This window comes from Felis catus, chromosome D3 (genome assembly GCF_018350175.1).
Source record: "Felis catus isolate Fca126 chromosome D3, F.catus_Fca126_mat1.0, whole genome shotgun sequence".
Lineage (NCBI taxonomy): Eukaryota > Metazoa > Chordata > Mammalia > Carnivora > Felidae > Felis > Felis catus.
In genome coordinates, this window is record NC_058379.1 from 10,850,906 (window position 1) to 10,868,613 (window position 17,708).

Here is a 17,708-nt window from a genome sequence, read left to right on the forward strand (position 1 = left end):
CAGATCCCCCCCTCCGCTGCCACCCTCACTCCTCTCAATCCACTCTCCCCAGAGAAGCCAGAGAGCTCTTTTGAAGAAATAAATCAGATTCTGACAACACTCTGCTTACAACTCTCCACGGACTCCCAACTATCGTAAACAAATATCACCTCCTAGCCTCAGCCTATAAGGCCTTTTATAACCTGGCCACGGCTACCTCTCCATCCTCATCTCTTAACATTCTCCCCCTCGCTCGCCCTGTACCAGCCACTCTGGCCTCCTCACTGCTCCAGGAACATGCCAGGCTTGCTGCTGCCCCAGGGCCTTTGCACTTGCTGTTCTCTCTGTCTGGAATGCTCTTTCTTCCCCAGATGTCTGTATAAGTGACTTCCTTTTTCCATTCGGGGCTTGGCTCAGAGGTCAGTGTCTCACAGAAGCCACCTGTGACCACCCATTCGGTACTCATTGAAAATACACCCTCCTCATCACAGCTCCCGCTAACGTCTTACCACCTGAAATTTACATGTTTTACTCCTTGATCTGTCCTCCCAGAAGACTGTTCGCTCCATGAGGGCAGGGAGTTTTGTCTTTATCATTCCCTGGTATATCCCAGGGTTCAGCTGGGTACCTGCCACATAGCAGAGACGCAACAAATATTCGCTGATTGGGTGAATATACCCCCGCCTGATGCCAGCTTCCTACCTGGATGTACACGTCTACCGTGGGGGTCTGCTTCACATCTGAGGCCGAAAACGGGGAGCTCATGTGGGTCCCTGTAAATGGGCCCCTGGCCCCGGACACCGTCTCCACCATCCGCAGCATAAGGAACAAACTCAGCACCCAGTACAGATCCTTCTGTCTGCCGGTCATCGGCCCCCACGGAGCCTGGCCCGCGCTCTCCCCTTCCCCTTCCGCAGCGTTTCCCTTCCAAACAGCTGCTAGCTCCAGTGGCCTGCAGGGTGAGGTGAGAACGAGGGACAGTGTCACCAAAGAGCCCAGGCCCCAGCAGGAGGGGACTGAAAACTTTTTCAGCTGAGGAGCTGCCCTCCGTCCTGCCCCCGCCAAAGGAAAGCCAAATGTAGAAACCCACCCCCTGGATGGAGGCCCTCTGGAGGGACCCAACTCACCCAGCGGGCAGGTTAGTTACACGCCCTTCTTCCTAAGCCCCCAGGTAGCGTCTCCATGGAGACGCAGGCCTCTCCCACCTACGCCCACCCCCTAGCCTGAGCCGGGACCCTCAGGGCTGCAAGGAGGAATCCTGGGACTCCAAGGGGATCTTAGCTCCAGGGACCAGGTGGGTGAAACAATATGGGAAGTGGGCAGCGGGGGTGGCGGCTTGGCAAGCCCTCAAAACAACGAAAACATACTCGTGGGGGTGCACTTGGCCTTTGGGCCACCGATTTGAGGACGGAGAAGCAGTGTGGTTGCAGGCCCCGCAGTGAGCTAAGCACTTATCACAGATGACCTCACTGAATTCCCAGAACTGGCCAAGAGAAGGCACTGTTATTATTTCCATTCTACGGATGAGCAAACCTGGGCACAGAGCCAGGTCTGTTTCCCCAGCCGCTGTGCCTCACCTCTCTCATCCAGCCCTCAGGACAGCGGTGGAGAGGTCACCGACCCCGCCCCTTGCACAGAGGAGGGAGCTGGGCTCCGAGGAGTTCCCTAACCTGCCCAAAGTCACATGGCAAGGAGGTCCCAAAGCCCACACAGCTCCTGGGATGGGGAAATCAAGGCCCAGAGGGAAGTGCGTTGCTCAAAATCACACAGCCTGTTAGCAGCCGAGCGGAGCTAGGGATGCTGGGATGGGGAAATCAAGGCCCAGAGGGAAGTGCGTTGCTCAAAATCACACAGCCTGTTAGCAGCCGAGCGGAGCTAGGTCCTAGCATCTGCCTTTTACCTCGACACCAGGGCAAAGCCAGCTTTATCTCCTCCCAAGGAAATCAAACTGGAAAGAAAACAAAACAAAACAAAAACAGGTCCTGGGCACACCGATTTCCTTCTTCTGGCTCTCCCACGTGTTATATACACGAGCATGCTTTGTTTTTGCCCTCACGAGACGCGAAGTCCAGAAAACCACATTGGGCTTTTGTGTTTGTTTTTGTAATTCTTTGCACAGATGTTTCTCAATGACCTGACCAGGCAGGAGGGGGAGGGGGAGACCCCAGAAGAAAAGAAGGGAAGAGGAGGGGGCAGAAGGGGCCCGTCCCTGCGCTCTTTTCTTACCTGGTGACTTTCCCCCTCTTCTCTTGTTTTCCGGAACTTCACTTGGCACCGACTTGGAACCGGACACCGCAAGTTTCCAATCCGGTAACGGCCACTTACGAGCCGTGCGGCCTTGGGGAGGTCACTTCGCCTCTCTGAGCTTCCGATTCGGTATCTGCAAAATGAAGCCACATGCTGACCCATCGGAGCACATAGTAAAAGCTCAATAAATGTCTGAATCTCTGGCGTCCCCAGCTTGAGGGTCAGGACCTCCCTCTCTTTGGACGACGGATTGCTTGTACTCATTCACAAAGAGAGCATGTATCGAGCGCCTTCTGTACGCCTGTCCGAAGCCCAACGCTCATTAGATGTGCAGTCCTGATAGGAAGAGGCGGGCCCAGGAAGTTGGGCTTCAACCCCATCTGCGGCTGCACTTTCTAGGTGCGAGACTCCAGGAACATCAAAGTGTTTCCTAATCTTTGAGAAAATTGAGAAGTTGAAGTCCGGGTGCCCGGCCCTCAGGCGGCGCCCTCGCGGGCGAGGAGGCTCCGCTTACCTCTGGCCGGGCCTCGGACTCGCAAACTCCGAACCTCGATCCCGCCGGGCCTCGCGGCCTTCCCGGTCCCCGGCCGCCGGCCCGCGCAGCCGGACCTTTCGCCCCCGTCGCCGCCGACCTGGGCGCCCGGCCCGCTGCAGAGTCCTGGGCACTTCCCCGGGTCGTCCCCGCCCCGCCCCACCGTGGCCCCGCCCTCGCTGGCCCCGCCCAAGGACACGCCCCGAACGCTGGTCCCGCCCCCTCCCTTAAAGGCACAGGCCCCCGCGAGGTCCCGGGGAGGTCTCGGGGTTCCTCCCCGCCAGCCGCCCTCCTTTCACAGTCTCCAGCCTGTCGGTTTCGCCGTAGCGGCTCCGGCGGAAGCTGAGATAAAACCTGAAGGGTAAAGAGAGCAGGAGGCCGGAGAGGGGCAGTTAGAGAATGAAATTAGGAGGTTTACTCCTAGATGCTTCTGGTAAAATCAGCGGTGGTAAGGGGCGCTCGAGAGGGTCCCAGGAGAGGCGGGTCCCGCAAATATTCCGGCTGCCCTGCCTAAAATGCCTCCGTTCGCGAGACCTCCTGATTGGGGTCAGCACTCTCTCTAGTAGCATCGCTTTTAAAAGAGGAATAAGGCAAATAAGTCAAGACAGGGGAGTCGGTGCTCTACTCCTACCCCTCCCCGATTCCCAGCCCCTGGGGAGGTTCGCGTCTTCGGCGTCTTTCCGAGGGCTGGGCGGCAGGACAGCAGGTTGGAGTTGGGGCCGACGTCCCCTCCCGGGCAGCTCCGCAGGCTCGCTCCGCCCCCCGCCCTTGCACGTCGGACGCCTCCGCCTGGCTCTCCTGGTGCCCCGGTTCACCATCACCTGCCCGAGGCGTTTGGGGCCCCTCAGCGTCCAGCCCTCGCGCCCCTTTTCTGACCTCATCTTATACCCCCCCCCCCGCCGCCACCCCCTCCCGCTCTGTCCCGGGGAGGGTTCCCCATTCCCTGAACACCCTGCTATTTACACGCGGCCAGCACCTCTGTTCCTTCTGAGCTCCCTTCCCCGGATGCCACGCTTCCCTTTTCCACCTGACAAAAATCTTACTCATGCGCCTGGCCCACCCTCCCCCCAGCCTCCGTCGCCCCCACCCTCCCGGGTTCCTCACCCTCAAAAAAGAGCATACCCCTGGGTCCCCACTCTGGGACACGGATGACACGGTGGCCCAGTGCATGATATATTTGGAATCTCAGAGCGTCTGGTTTCTTTGCAACCTTTGGTAAACACACTCTGAGAGGCTCTCACTTTCCTTCCCTGGCAAATGAGGTTGATAATAGTACCTACCACGAGGAGTCCTTGCAAAATGAAATCCAACACTGTGTGTAAAGGCCTGGGCCTTATGCCTGGGGGCTGAGTGAGTACTCCCTCCATGGAAGGCATCGCGGCAACCATTATTTCATGAATCCTGCAATATAGGGGCTTACACACCTGATCCCTCACCAGCTGGGAGTCTATCCGAGCAGGGTGCAGGCCAGGGGTGCCCACAGCTAGTGTCTGGGCAGGGGAATGACCGCGCCCCCTCTGTGGTCAGCTGTTCCCCGGGGCACCCGCTGCTTGGAGAAGTAGCTCCGAAATTGCTGAGTTTGGAACCAAAGTCCTCGTTCCCTAAGGGGCCCTAACTGGTACTTGGTGTCCCAGCCAGCAGAAGAAACTCAGTGTCACCATCTAGGTCAGCTGTGCAAGCGGATCACTATCTCCTGGTCTCCCAGGGCTGTGGGGGTGGGGAGGGGGGGTGGGGAGGAGGAAGGGTACCTGTTGAGAGACCCCAGGAAAGAGCCGAGGGAGGGAAAGACTCATGGGGGACAGAGAGGGGAGACAAATGGGGCCTGGGACACAGCCCGTGGTTTGCCCTTGCCCTGGTGGACAGTGTTCAGGGTTAAGGCCTATTTCCCAGTCTGAGAAAGGCCATTTTTTAAAAATCTTTATTTATTTGTTAAGAAAGAGAGAGAGCAAGAGTGCATGCATTTGCACAAGTGGGGGAGGGGCAGAGAGCGAGAGAGAAGGAGACACAGAATCCAAAGCAGGCTCCAGGCTCTGAGCTGTCAGCGCAGAGCCCAACACGGGGCTCGAACTCACAAACCGTGAGCTCATGACCGGAGCTGAAGTCAGATGCTCAACCAAGCCACCCAGGCGCCCCTGGGAAAGGCCATTTGGTTATCATGAGTCATCGTAGGAGTAGCCTCAGGAATCACCTAATCCAAGTTCAAGTTCTAACTCTGCCATTTACTGGCTACTTGACCTCGGACAAATCATTTCATCTTTTTGAGGCTGAGTTTCCCCATCTGGAAAATGGGTTGGTAACAGCACCTAACGGCACTCACGGGACTGTCATGAGATTATATATGTAAAACCCAAAGCCCACTGCGCGGTACTCGTAAGAGCTGAACACACAGAGGTTGCTGTTATTATCATCATTATCACCGTCATTATTATTGCTGAGGGTGGAAGAGCCTGACCCAGCGTCTGACACCCAGCAGGTGAAAACGTCGATGTTGAATGAAGGATTTCACGCTTGCGTCGGGTGTCTATAGCCGCCCTCCGCAAGCAAGCACGTTTTATTATATGTCGAAGTTTCTACGGGTGAAGAATTCAGGAAGGGCCCCCTCGGGTGGTACAGGAGCAGGGCTCTTCTGTGCTTGCTCAGGTGCGGTGGCTGGGCAGGGGCGGCTGGGGGCAGCCCGGACATTCCTCTTTCTTCGTGGAGTCTCGGGGCATCTCCGTGTAGATTTCTCTGCAGGAGCCAGTCTCCGGGCTTCCCTAGATAGAGCACGGCAGCCTCGGGCAGCCAGACTCCACGGATGGCACAGCCAGGGGCTGGGGCAGCTCAGGGTATGCACGTCAAGGCTCCGGGGCTCGGGGCAGCGGCCACATTGCCTTTTATGGCTGGTTGTGGAAGTGATGCTGTGTCACGGATCCCCCAGATTCAAGAAGAAACAGATTGTACCTCTCGGTGGGAGATACATCAGGCTCCTCTCATAGGAAGACGGTGGGACATGTGAGCTCTCAATGTGGACTCTGCTGGGAAAGCACAATCCGCCACCGTGCCTGACTCCACGGAGGGAGGAGTCAAATGGTGCATGTTTAGGTGGCGGGCCGAGCAGCCGGAGGGGAATTGTATTTTGGGGATAGGAGGAGAAAAGACCCTCAGATCCCATTGCGTGGACAGCTGCCTGCAGCAACACGGGCAGGCTGGCCCAGGGCTCAGCGTAAACCGGATAAATAACCACAGTTTATCAAAGACTTAATTTGCACTGGGTGTTCACGTGCTTGTCATGTTTAACAGTCCTAGGGGTCGAGGCCCACAGCGATCCCCCTTGCACAGAGCAGGGAAACTGAGGTTCAGGAAATGAAGTGACCCGGGCCCAAGGCACTCCCTGGGAAGCATCAGAGTTGGGATTTGTGCCTAGGTCTGGGGGACCTCGAATGAGTCCCCTTCACCACCCTGGGCCTGGCGTCCCCCATCACGCCAAAGGTCAGGCCAGCTCTGCCCAGCACTCCGCACCCCTGTTCAGGGGGCCCGGGGCATACGGCGGGAGCTCCGGAAACAGCGCAAGTACCTGGGGACCGAGAGCAGAAGCAGTGAGGCTGAAAGTGGAACATCGGAGGGGAACAAGAGAATCAGAAATTTCAGTCTTGGGCCCAGAGACCTGGAAGGTCCCGTCGGGGCGCCTGAGTCTCACCTGCAACCAATCCACGTGGCTTCCTGATCCTAGCAGCCCTGAGCAAACGGTCACATCACACCTACTTAACTTCCCCCACGGATGTGGCGCTCACTACCTCTCACAGCAGCCCAATTACCAGAGGAAGTGTTTTCACTGGCTTTGTGTGTGTGTGTGGGGGGGGGGGTCTCCATTGGAATAATCTTTCTAGAAAGTGACTTGGCAATGGATACATGTGAATTCCAAGGGCCTCAAAAACACGTGTGCCTTTTGTGCCGCCAGAGATACTCCAGAGGTATCTGTGGTGAAAAAGAGAAGATATGAGCAATGCACTGAACGCAAGAGTGTTCTCAGCAGCAATCTTTACAGTTGTGCAACAATTAGAAACCCCTAACGGTCCCACAACAGCCGCCTGGGTCGACCACTTATGGGATCTCCTGGGAAATATTGCCACAAAGCCATTTAACGTTCTGTTTTTCTTTCTTCTCTTCCCTTTCCCCCTCCCCCTTCTCCTCCTTCTTCAGAGAGATAAAATCTGCCTTTCGACCCACTAACAACTGCCTCGGGGAAGCAATTTAGATCATATGTGGTGTGCTGAGCTTGGAACTCTGAACTGAGAGAGGGGCTGAGGCCGGAGAGCAGTGCACGCTGGCTCTGTGATGTTCTACCTGGTGCCTCCCCACCCTCGTGTTCTAGAACGCGGTCCTATTCCTGGAGAACATCTGGTCAACCTCCACCAAGCTACTCCATATACACTTGGCTTCCTCTTTCAGTGGAGGCTTGCCGTTTATTTGCTTGCTGGCCTTGTTTTTTTAAATGCTTTATTGTGGACTATATTTTATGTGCAAAATGGGGCAAAAATAGTTACTTATTTGCAGTTAAAATAATAAAATCAACACCCAAATACTCTCCATTCAGATTAAAAAACAGAACCTTATCAGTACATTCAGAGTCCCTGAAATCACCATCAACTTGATGATTGTTTAAATCATTCTCCCATCATAGGGGCGCCTGGGTGGCTCAGTGGGTTAAGCATCTGACTCTGGATTTGGGCTCAGGTCATGATTTCATGGTTCATGAGATCAAGCCCCGGATGGGGATCTACGCCCACAGCATGGAACCTGCTTGGGAGTTGCTCTCTCCCTCTCTTTCTGCCCCTCCCCACTCTCTCTCTCTCTCTCTCTCTCCCCTCAAAAATAAACTTAAAAAAATCATTCTCCCATCGTGTGTATAAAACTTTGTTTCATATATATATGAAACATAAAATGTGTGTATATATTATTTCTAATGTATTTGCTTTGATGCTCATAATATAAGAGACACTGTATATCTCTTATAATATAAGAGACACTGTATATCTCTTATAATATAAGAGACACTGTATATCTCTTATAATATAAGAGACACTGTATATCTCTTATAATATAAGAGACACTGTATATCTCTTATAAGAGACACTGTATATCTCTTATATTATAAGAGACACTGTATATCTCTTATATTATAAGAGACACTGTATATCTCTTATATTATAAGAGACACTGTATATCTCTTATATTATAAGAGACACTGTATATCTCTTATATTATAAGAGACACTGTATATCTCTTATATTATAAGAGACACTGTATATCTCTTATATTATAAGAGACACTGTATATCTCTTATATTATAAGAGACACTGTATATCTCTTATAATATAAGAGACACTGTATATCTCTTATAATATAAGAGATAATATATATTGTGGTAGATTATAATGTATATTATATCTACATCAAATATACATGCATACATTTATCATTACATACGTTTGCCTAAGCAGCGACTTATTCTCTTCTGCCTGTCTTTGAACTCTGTGGAAATGGAGCAGTATTTTACATATTCCTCTGCAACTTTTTTCGTTTGCCTTCCCGTTTGCGGGCTTCGTGCGTGTTGTCCTGTGTGGCCACAGCTGCCGTGTGCCCAGTGCTGTGTCATAGTCGTTGCATGACTGTACCAGGGTTTGTGGGCCATTTTTCCGTTGACGGATGTACGTGGGTTGTCCCCGGGGTTATTGCTAACCAATGCCATCTTTTTACACGTCTCCTGGTACGTTTGCAAAAAACTCTTCCTAAGGCATTGTGTCGGCTGGGGTTCAACCAGGAACAACCAGGAGGAGATCGGGGTTCAGAGATGCACTGCAAGGAGGGACTTACAAGACTGTGGGAGCTGGTTGGGTGAGTCCGAAATCCAGAGGGCAGCTGGAAAGTCCTAGGCATGAGCCATCACAAGTGGAATTTCTTGGGGGAAGGTTGGGTCTACTCTTAAGGCTTTTCGACAGATTGGATCAGACCCACCCAGATGAGCCAGGATAGCCTCCTTTGCTTGAAGGCAACTGATTATGGACTTTCATCACATCTACAAAATTCCTTCACAGCAGCAGCTAGCTCAATGCTTGATGAACAGCCAACTGGGGACTGTGGTCCAGCCAAGCACACCTATAACCTTGATCTTCACAGTCATAAACAAGAAGTGAGATTGCTTGGGCCAGAGCAAGGAGCCAGGTGTGAAGGAGGCGTAAGTGCGTGTTTTTACACACAATAGCATTCCGTTTGTTTCTTTTGTTATCGGAAGGGCGGGAAGGATAGTGACTAAAGTCTGAGAGCCAATACAATAAATAGTGAAATTCATTCTGCCCTCCTCCCCCTTTCTGTGGACCCACCACCCCTCTACCCTGCCCCTGCCCTGCCCCAGACAACCAGGTGAGAGCAGGTGTGTGTAAATATATGCCATGCAGGGATCCCAACTTTGACTTCATTAAATTTTTATAAAAGACTCCTGGGGCGCCTGGGTGGCTCAGTCTGTTAAACGTCCGACTTCGGCTCAAGTCATGATCTCACGGTCTGTGAGTTCGAGCCCTGCGTCGGGCTCTGTGCTGACAGCTCAGAGCCTAGAGCCCATTTCAGATTCTGTGTCTCCCTCTCTCTCTGCCCCTCCCCTGTTCATGCTCTGTCTCTCTCTGTCTCAAAAATAAATAAACGTTAAAAAAAAAAAAGACTCCTGAGATTGATGTTATCTTATAACTTGCATTTTAAAAAATTGATAACATTTTATGGGCGTCCCTCATGCCAGGACATTTAAGTCTAAAATCATTAAATCATTCTTTTTCTTAAAAATAATTTTTTTTAATGTTTATTTATTTTGGAGAGAGACAGAGACAGAGACAGAGACAGAGAGCAAGTGGGGGAGGGGCAGACAGAGAGGGAGACACAGAATCCGAAGCAGGCTCTAGGTTCCAGGCTGTCCGCACCGAGCCCAACACGGGGCTCGAACCCACAAACCATGAGATCGTGACCTGGGCCGAAGTTTGACACTTAACCGACTGAGCCGCCCAGGCGCCCCTTTCTTTCTTTCTTTCTTTTTTTAACTGGACTTCACGTCCAGTGCAGAGGCCAATGTGGGGACTTTGAGATCCAGACCTGAGCTGAGATCAAGAGTTGGATGCTTAATCAACTGAGCCACCCATGTGCCCCAAAATTATTGTTTATAATAGTTGCTTAATATTTTGGTGGACAGAGGAAAGCACTGTAACTTTGCAAACACCCCCCTGTTGCTGGGTACTTGCTAAGCTTCCGGGTTTTGCCCCCTATAAACAATGCTCCATAAACATTCTTGCAGACATTTCCTTGGGTGCACGTGCTTTTATCTCTGTAGGACAGATTCCCAAAAGCAGAGGGCAGGTCAACAGGCATGTGTGTTTTAAATGCCAAGAGAGGGTTGCCTGGGTGGCTCAGTCGGTTAAGCGTCCGACTTCGGCTCAACTCGTGATCTCACGGTTCGTGGGTTCGAGCCCCGCATCGGGCTCTGTGCTGACGGCTCGGAGCCTGGAGCCTGCTTCAGATTCTGTGTCTCCCTCTCTCTCTGCCCCTCCCTTGCTCGTGCTCTGTCTTTCTCTCACTCTCTCAAAAATAAGTCAAACATTACAAAAATGATAAAACAATAATAAACGTTGAGAGACTCCAGCAGATACTTCCCTAGGAAACCGCAGCAGTCCAGGCTCCCACCGGCAATGCAGAGCAGGGAATAAAATCATTCTCTGCATGCTCACCAGACTCATTTTTAACAATTTTGCTAACTCTTGCCAATGGGTAAAAAAAAAAAAAAAAAAAAAAAAAAAAATGCTTTCTCATCGCTGCTTTAATTTGTATTTTTTTCCCCCTGTTGGTAAAACTGGAGAATTTCACAACCCTGGTGGCTACTCGCATTTTTCTTTTCTGCTAGCTCACATCCTTTGAGTATTTGTCTTTTCTTTTTCTTTTTTTTTTATTTTTTATAATTTTTTTAAATTTTTCAATATATGAAATTTATTGTCAAATTGGTTTCCATACAACACCCAGTGCTCATCCCAAAAGGTGCCCTCCTCAATACCCATCTCCCACCCTCCCCTCCCTCCCACCCCCCATCAACCCTCAGTTTGTTCTCAGTTTTTCAGAGAAAAACTCTTATGCTTTGGCTCTCTCCCACTCTAACCTCTTTTTTTTTTTTTTCCCTCCACTCCCCCATGGTCTTCTGCTAAGTTTCTCAGGATCCACATAAGAGTGAAACCATATGGTATCTGTCTTTCTCTGTATGGCTTATTTCACTTAGCATCACACTCTCCAGTTCCATCCACGTGGCTACAAAAGGCCATATTTCATTTTTTCTCATTGCCACGTAGTATTCCATTGTGTATATAAACCACAATTTCTTTATCCATTCATCAGTTGATGGACATTTAGGCTCTTTCCATAATTTGGCTATTGTTGAAAGTGCTGCTATAAACATCGGGGTACAAGTGCCCCTATGCATCAGTACTCCTGTATCCCTTGGGTAAATTCCTAGCAGTGCTATTGCTGGGTCATGGGGTAGATCTATTTTTAATTTTTTGAGGAACCTCCACACTGCTTTCCAGAGCGACTGCACCAATTTGCATTCCCACCAACAGTGCAAGAGGGTTCCTGTTTCTCCACATCCTCTCTAGCATCTATAGTCTCCTGATTTGTTCATTTTGGCCACTCTGACTGGCGTGAGGTGATATCTGAGTGTGGTTTTGATTTGTATTTCCCTGATGAGGAGCGACGTTGAGCACCTTTGAGTATTTTTCTATGGGGGTCTTGTCTTGCCATTGTTACCTCTACAAAATGACATTGTTAAATCAGTTTTGGGGGAGACTCTGCACATTGGAAGGCTGCCCATCTTGAGGTCCCCTGTTATGTCCTGGATAAGAATTAGGTCTTGGCTCAGCCAGACTCAGGTACGCTACTCACTTGAAACTGTCCCTGGGGGAAGTCACCTCTCCTCTCGGACTCTGGTTTTTTTCTACTTTTAAAACGGCCTGAAGGGCTCTTGGATCTCTTAGGCTTGTTGAAAAGATTGAAGGGGAAAACGCACATCAGATGCTTGGGATTTGTCAGCGCTCAGCAGGTGGATGGCAGATGTTATCAGGGGTCGAGCCTCCGGGAACACAGAATTGCTCCGCGGTCACATGCAGCACATGCAGAGTGACTGGTCACAGCAGAGCCGCAGCAGTGGCCATGGGGGGGGGGGTGGTCATATGACCCATGGGGAGGATCAGAGGCCCTGCGCTGGGGCAATGCTCTCACAGCAGGGGGCCTGCCAGGCACTGCCTGGGCCATCCCTGAGCCCGAGCAGTGCCCTCTCTGCCCGGGAACCTGTTTTCTTGGCAGAGATGGTCGCTTGGATGGTGGAGACCTCAAAACCTGGCTGTGGTGCGGGTAGCACCTGCTAGGTGTGGGGGACAGGCCAGGATCCTGACTCATGAGGTCTTGCCCCTTTGCGTGGGGCCCGGAGCAAGCTGGGGGGCACCACGGGGGGTCATTAGGAGGCAGAGGGAGAGGGTCCCATTACTTCAAGGCTTCTGCAGTGCCCAGCCCGACACAAACCTCTGGACAGGCCTCCACGGTGTAAATGATTATTATCCCCTTTTCACTGGGGCTCAGAGAGGTGAGTTCGCTTTCTCAAGATCACACAGCCGGCACATGACGGAACTGGGATTTGAACCAAGTCTGTCTGAATCCCCAACCCCATGGTGCTATTCACCCCACGCTGTCTGGCTAGTGAGAATGCCACTGTCCTTGCTTCCACGTGGTCAGTCCACAGTGGGCACCGGGACCAAATTTCTCGGTGGACCAGAATTCTCGGTGGAGCCGCTTTAGATAAGTACGGTATACTTGGAAGGCACCGGGGCTGACGAGTAACAGTTACTGAGTCCCCCTGAGTTTCAGGTGCCGTGCAAGGCTCTGACTGAATCCTGGTAGGTCGCCTGATGAAAGAGGTCCCGCTCTTGCCCCCTTTTTAGAGATGACTAAACTGAGGCACAGCATGGTGACGTCACTTTAACCAAAGGACCCCCCCCCCCCAGCGAATGAGGATTGGAGTGGGGGACACGGAGCCCAGTCTGTCTCTAGCCAGTGCCCCTGGCACCTTTAGGAGGGAGGCAGGAAATGCTCTCAAACGGGGAAGCGGTCGGGAATCGGTGGCGTGCGCCCTCTGCTGGCGGACACCACGGGCAGCGCCCACAGCGCCGCGGAGCTGAATTCAAATCCCTGTTCTCACATTTCCTGGTTGGGTGACCTGGGCAAGTCACTGCACCTGCTACCGCCTCAGTTTCCCCACCTGCACAATAGGAATAGTAGTCGTGGGGACTTCTCGGGTCGCTGCGAGGCTTCTGTAACAGAAGGCGTTCACAGGTTATGACTGACCCATGATAGTGCTGATGGATGTAGGTGGCAAGGGAGGGACTCCTTTCTTCCCAGGATGGGAAGGGAGCTGGAGCGCCCCCTCGCGCCCAGCTCACCAAGGGCGTGAAGAGCGGGAGGAGGGCACCTCGAAGCTTTAGAGAGATACTTTGGGGAAATCAAGGACCATCCTGTTATCTCATGCAACCTTCTCCCCTCCTTCACTGGGGAGGGGACGTGTCAGAGCAGTGCGCCCCCCACCTCCTGACGGTGACCACTTAGCAACCTCTTGGCCAATCTCCCCCAAGCCCTACCTTTCTCACTGCCTTCACTCCCCGGCTCTGAAACCAGCCATGGCTCCCCATAGTTCCCAAAGTTCACCGTCCACCGTCTGCCTTCAACCTACCCTTCCAAACTGCCTCTCTGTCCTCGTTGGGCGGGCGGAAAGCTCAAGATGGGGCTGGTCGTTGGGTCCCGCCAAGCTGGTTTATTCACTGCCCCAGAATCAGCCTTGTGGGGTCACCTCTGGGCCTCTGCCCAGGCTGGACCCCCACCAGGAATGTCCTTTCCCCCCTCTTTGGCTCTAACCCTAACTCTATCCAAAGTGAGAAATGGCAGTAACCAGCTGCCTAGATCTGATCGCTCTAACCAGCTCTACTCAAAGATGCAGATGACGACACGGATGTATGGATCGCATAGGGCTGTGGATAGACATATAGATACAGACATACAGACACAGAGTAACACGGATAGACCAATGGATATACTTACAGACTTATAAGTGGGCATGCCCATAGACATGTAGGCATGCACATTTTTTTTTTCAACGTTTATTTATTTTTGGGACAGAGAGAGACAGAGCATGAACGGGCGAGGGGCAGAGAGAGAGGGAGACGCAGCATCGGAAACAGGCTCCAGGCTCCGAGCCATCAGCCCAGAGCCCGACGCGGGGCTCGAACTCACGGACCGCGAGATCGTGACCTGGCTGAAGTCGGACGCTCAACCGACTGCGCCACCCAGGCGCCCCATAGGCATGCACATTTAGACAGACCTACAGGGTTTGTTTCTTTTTTAATATTAAAGGAGGAGTGGCCATACAGCAAATAATAGCACAGAACGTCGGGAGGGCCACTTATGATGATGTCATAGGCAAGTTTATTTATACACAATAACCCGCCCCGAGGTTTTTCTCCAAGGGCCAGCGCTGAAAAATTTGTCCCAAGCAAATTTAGAATCAAATAAGAAAATAATTTAAGTCTCAATTGCCACTCTTGGGGACACGGCTGTTCTGGACCACCAGTGGGGCTGAGGACCCTTGTGTGTCCCTTGTCTGGGACAGTCTGGTTTCCTTCCCCTCCAGGAAAGGCCTTGGAAGGTGTGTTTGCTTTTTCCTTAGTTTCCTTTCCTTTCCTTTCCTGTCTTCTTTCCTCTTTCCTCTTTCTTCTTTCTTTTCTTTTCTTTTCTTTCTCCCTTTCCCTCCCTTCCTTCCTTCCTTCCTTCCTTCCTTCCTTCCTTCCTTCTTTTCTTCTTTCTTTCTTTCTTTCTTTCTTTCTTTCTTTCTTTCTTTCTTTCTCTCTCTCTTTCTTTCTTTCTTTCTTTCTTTCTTTCTTTCTTTCTTTCTTTCTTTCTCTTTCTTCTTTCTTTCCTACCAGCTTTATTGAAGTATATTTGACAAATAAAAATGGTCTGTATTTAAGATGTACAACATGATGCTTTGATATGTGTACACATTGTGGAATGATCACCGCATCAAGCTAGTTTACCTGCCTGTCACCTCACATACTTACCCTTGTGTGTGTGGGGGACGTCTCCGTGCCCCGCACCTGCCCTGTGCATGATGAAGGCGTGTGGGTGGAGGCTGGGGGAGGAATGGCCTCACGCAGACATGCTTTCGCATGCTCAGAAGACATGTGACAGACACATTTGCCACAGTTCTGGATTCTCACAAGGAGCTCCCCTCCACCCCGTCCTGCTACCCCAACAATCGTCCCCCTCCCTGCGGCCGCTCCATTCTCCAGGCATTTTGGCCAGGGAAAACTCGAGTCGTCCTGGATTTCTTCTCAGCCCACGCCGGCCCTTCCCTCGGCAAATCCTTTCCTGAGAATGACAAAACCCACACCCCGAGAGTGACAAAAACTGATATGGCCGTCACCCCCAGTCAGAGTGCTGGGTCGGCTGCAGGACCTTCCTCACTGTGTCCCTGTTTCTACCCTCATCACCCTCTGCTGTCGGAGGGACTCTGCCAAAATACGAAATCAGATCACGTTTTCCTCTGCTCCAAACCTCCCCCGGAGGAGAACAGTTTTGCAAATCGTTTCTCTGATAAGGGACTTGGACGTGGCACGTGTAAAAAACGAAGACTCCACCCGAAAAGGGCAAATGACCCGCCAAAAACTAGGCAAAGGGTCTGATCGACATCTCTCCGAATAGACACACAAGGGGCCAATGCGCATGGGAGATGTGCCCCATGTCAGTTGCAGAAATGCGAATCAATACTCAGATACGTCTTCACAGCCCCGAGGGTGGCCATGACTTAAAAGGAGAGACCACAGGTGCCGGTGAGGATGTGGAGACGATGCCACACGCCCCCCCCCCCCCCCCCCCGGCCAGTGATGAGAATGCAAAATGGCACAGGTGCTTTGGAAAACGGGTTGGCAGATCTTCCAAATGCTAAATCCAGAATCGCCATGTGAGTCCGCACGTGGGTCAACTCGGGCGCCACATCAAAATACCACAGATCGCGTGGCTTAGACCGCACACATTTTACTTCCCACAGTTCTGAAGGCTGGGAAGTCCAAGATCAAGGTGCCGGTGTTCTTAGTTTTGGCCCCATGAGTTTTATTTTTATTTTTTTAACGTTTTTATTTATTTTTGGGACAGAGAGAGACAGAGCATGAACGGGGGAGGGGCAGAGAGAGAGGGAGACACAGAATCGGAAACAGGCTCCAGGCTCCGAGCCATCAGCCCAGAGCCTGACGCGGGGCTCGAGCTCACGGACCGCGAGATCGTGACCTGGCTGAAGTCAGACGCTTAACCGACTGCGCCACCCAGGCGCCCCCCCATGAGTTTTATTTAATTCAGTGTTGCTGAACACATCGCTGTCATTATCAAGGATGCTCAAACTGTCCCGGTTTTCACCAGTGGGAGTCTCTCTGCCAGCCGGGGTCCTGCCCCGTGGACACAGTTCCCTCCTTCTTTGTGTACCTTCGTGGTTTCGGGCACAAGATGTTCTAGGCTCGTCTTGTACTTTCCCTGGCCCAGCCCTGGAGTTAGCCTTTTCTTCACGGAGCCCTGACTCTCTTTGGTGCCTCCAGGGTGGCATTGCCCCTGGGACATCTTAATTGGACAGAGCAAGGACATATGTATGTGGATTTCTAGGTATAGTGACAAACCAGGAGTTCATGCTAATGCCTCCAATGCAGCCCAATGCCACGATAATCTTCTGAGGCCTCTTTCTAGCTTTCCATATTCGTATTTCTCTCCTCCCGCAGTGACAAACCCGGATCCCGAACCGGCATTGTATTTATTCATTTGCTCGGTCCTACAATACCCGGAGAAAAGTTTCAGAATACCTCTTTGGAAAACCGAATTTGTGACACAGAGTTCGAGACTCATTCAGTGCAGTTATGTGATTTATTTGAAATAAGTCAGGTGTGGGGGCACCTGGGTGGCTCAGTCGGTTAAGCATCCGACTTCGGCTCAGGTCACGATCTCACCGTTCATGGGTTCGAGCCCCGCGCCGGGCTCTGTGCTGACGGTTCGGAGCCTGGAGCCGGCTTCGGATTCTGTGTCTCCCTCTCTCTCTGCCCCTCCCCTGCTCATGTTCTGTCTTTCTCTGTCTCTCAAAAATAAATAAACATTGAAAAAAATTTTTAAAAATAAGTCAGGTTTGTTTGTTTCTGCTTGTATTCATTTTTATGGATTTTCCCCCTATTGCTGACGTGGATTTCGAAAAAAATATTTTTTGATTTTTGAGAGAGACAGAGCATGATTGGGAAGGGGCAGAGAGAGAGGGAGACACAGAATCCGAAGCAGGCTCCAGGCTCCGAGCCGTCAGCACGGAGCCCGACACGGGGCTCGAACTCACGAACTGTGAGATCATGACCCGAGCCGAAGTTGGCGCTCAACCAACTGAGCCACCCCGGCGCCCCAGACTTGGATTTTTTTAAAGTACACAAAATATCAACACATTTCCCAAAGTCAAAACTATGCAAAAAGAGAACACTGTATTTTCGTTTTATTGGAATTAAAAAAAAGAAAACTACAAAAAGTTGTCTTCACGGACATGTCATTCTCTCTCCTAACCCTTCCACCCCTTTCTCACCTACCTCCTTGGGAAACTAATTTCGTTAGTTTTCGGTTTATCCCTCCTGCGTTTCTTTTGCAAAAATTAGAAGCTTCAAGTAAATGTTATTTGCCCTTCTTTCTTACACAAAAGACCGCATATTACATACACTTTTTCACACTTTGTTTTTTTCAATGAACACTATGTGTTAGTAATCTATAGAAAATTTCCTTATTCTTTTTTTTTTTTTTTTTACAGCTGCATAGTACTTCATCTTGGAGCTATTCAGTT

The 17,708-nt window shown here is 51.3% G+C and overlaps 1 protein-coding gene across 7 annotated transcripts in view; it reads right to left on the reverse strand.

The window, feature by feature from the left end:
* SLC8B1 (solute carrier family 8 member B1) overlaps positions 1-2,359 on the reverse strand; it is a 28,056-nt gene extending 25,697 nt beyond the window's left edge. For 6 of the 7 annotated variants that reach the window (XM_045041360.1, XM_045041365.1, XM_045041363.1 and 3 more), the window contains exons 1-2: positions 2,206-2,359; positions 682-931 (exon numbers count right to left, since the gene is read on the reverse strand). In XM_045041360.1, coding sequence (XP_044897295.1) covers positions 682-849 — 168 coding nt within the window. In that variant the 5' untranslated portion in view covers positions 850-931; positions 2,206-2,359. Of the gene's footprint in view, positions 1-681; positions 932-1,879; positions 1,928-2,205 lie in introns of all 7 variants that reach the window. The other variant, XM_045041361.1, reaches the window with a different exon arrangement.
* Between the last annotated feature and the right edge of the window lie 15,349 nt (positions 2,360-17,708).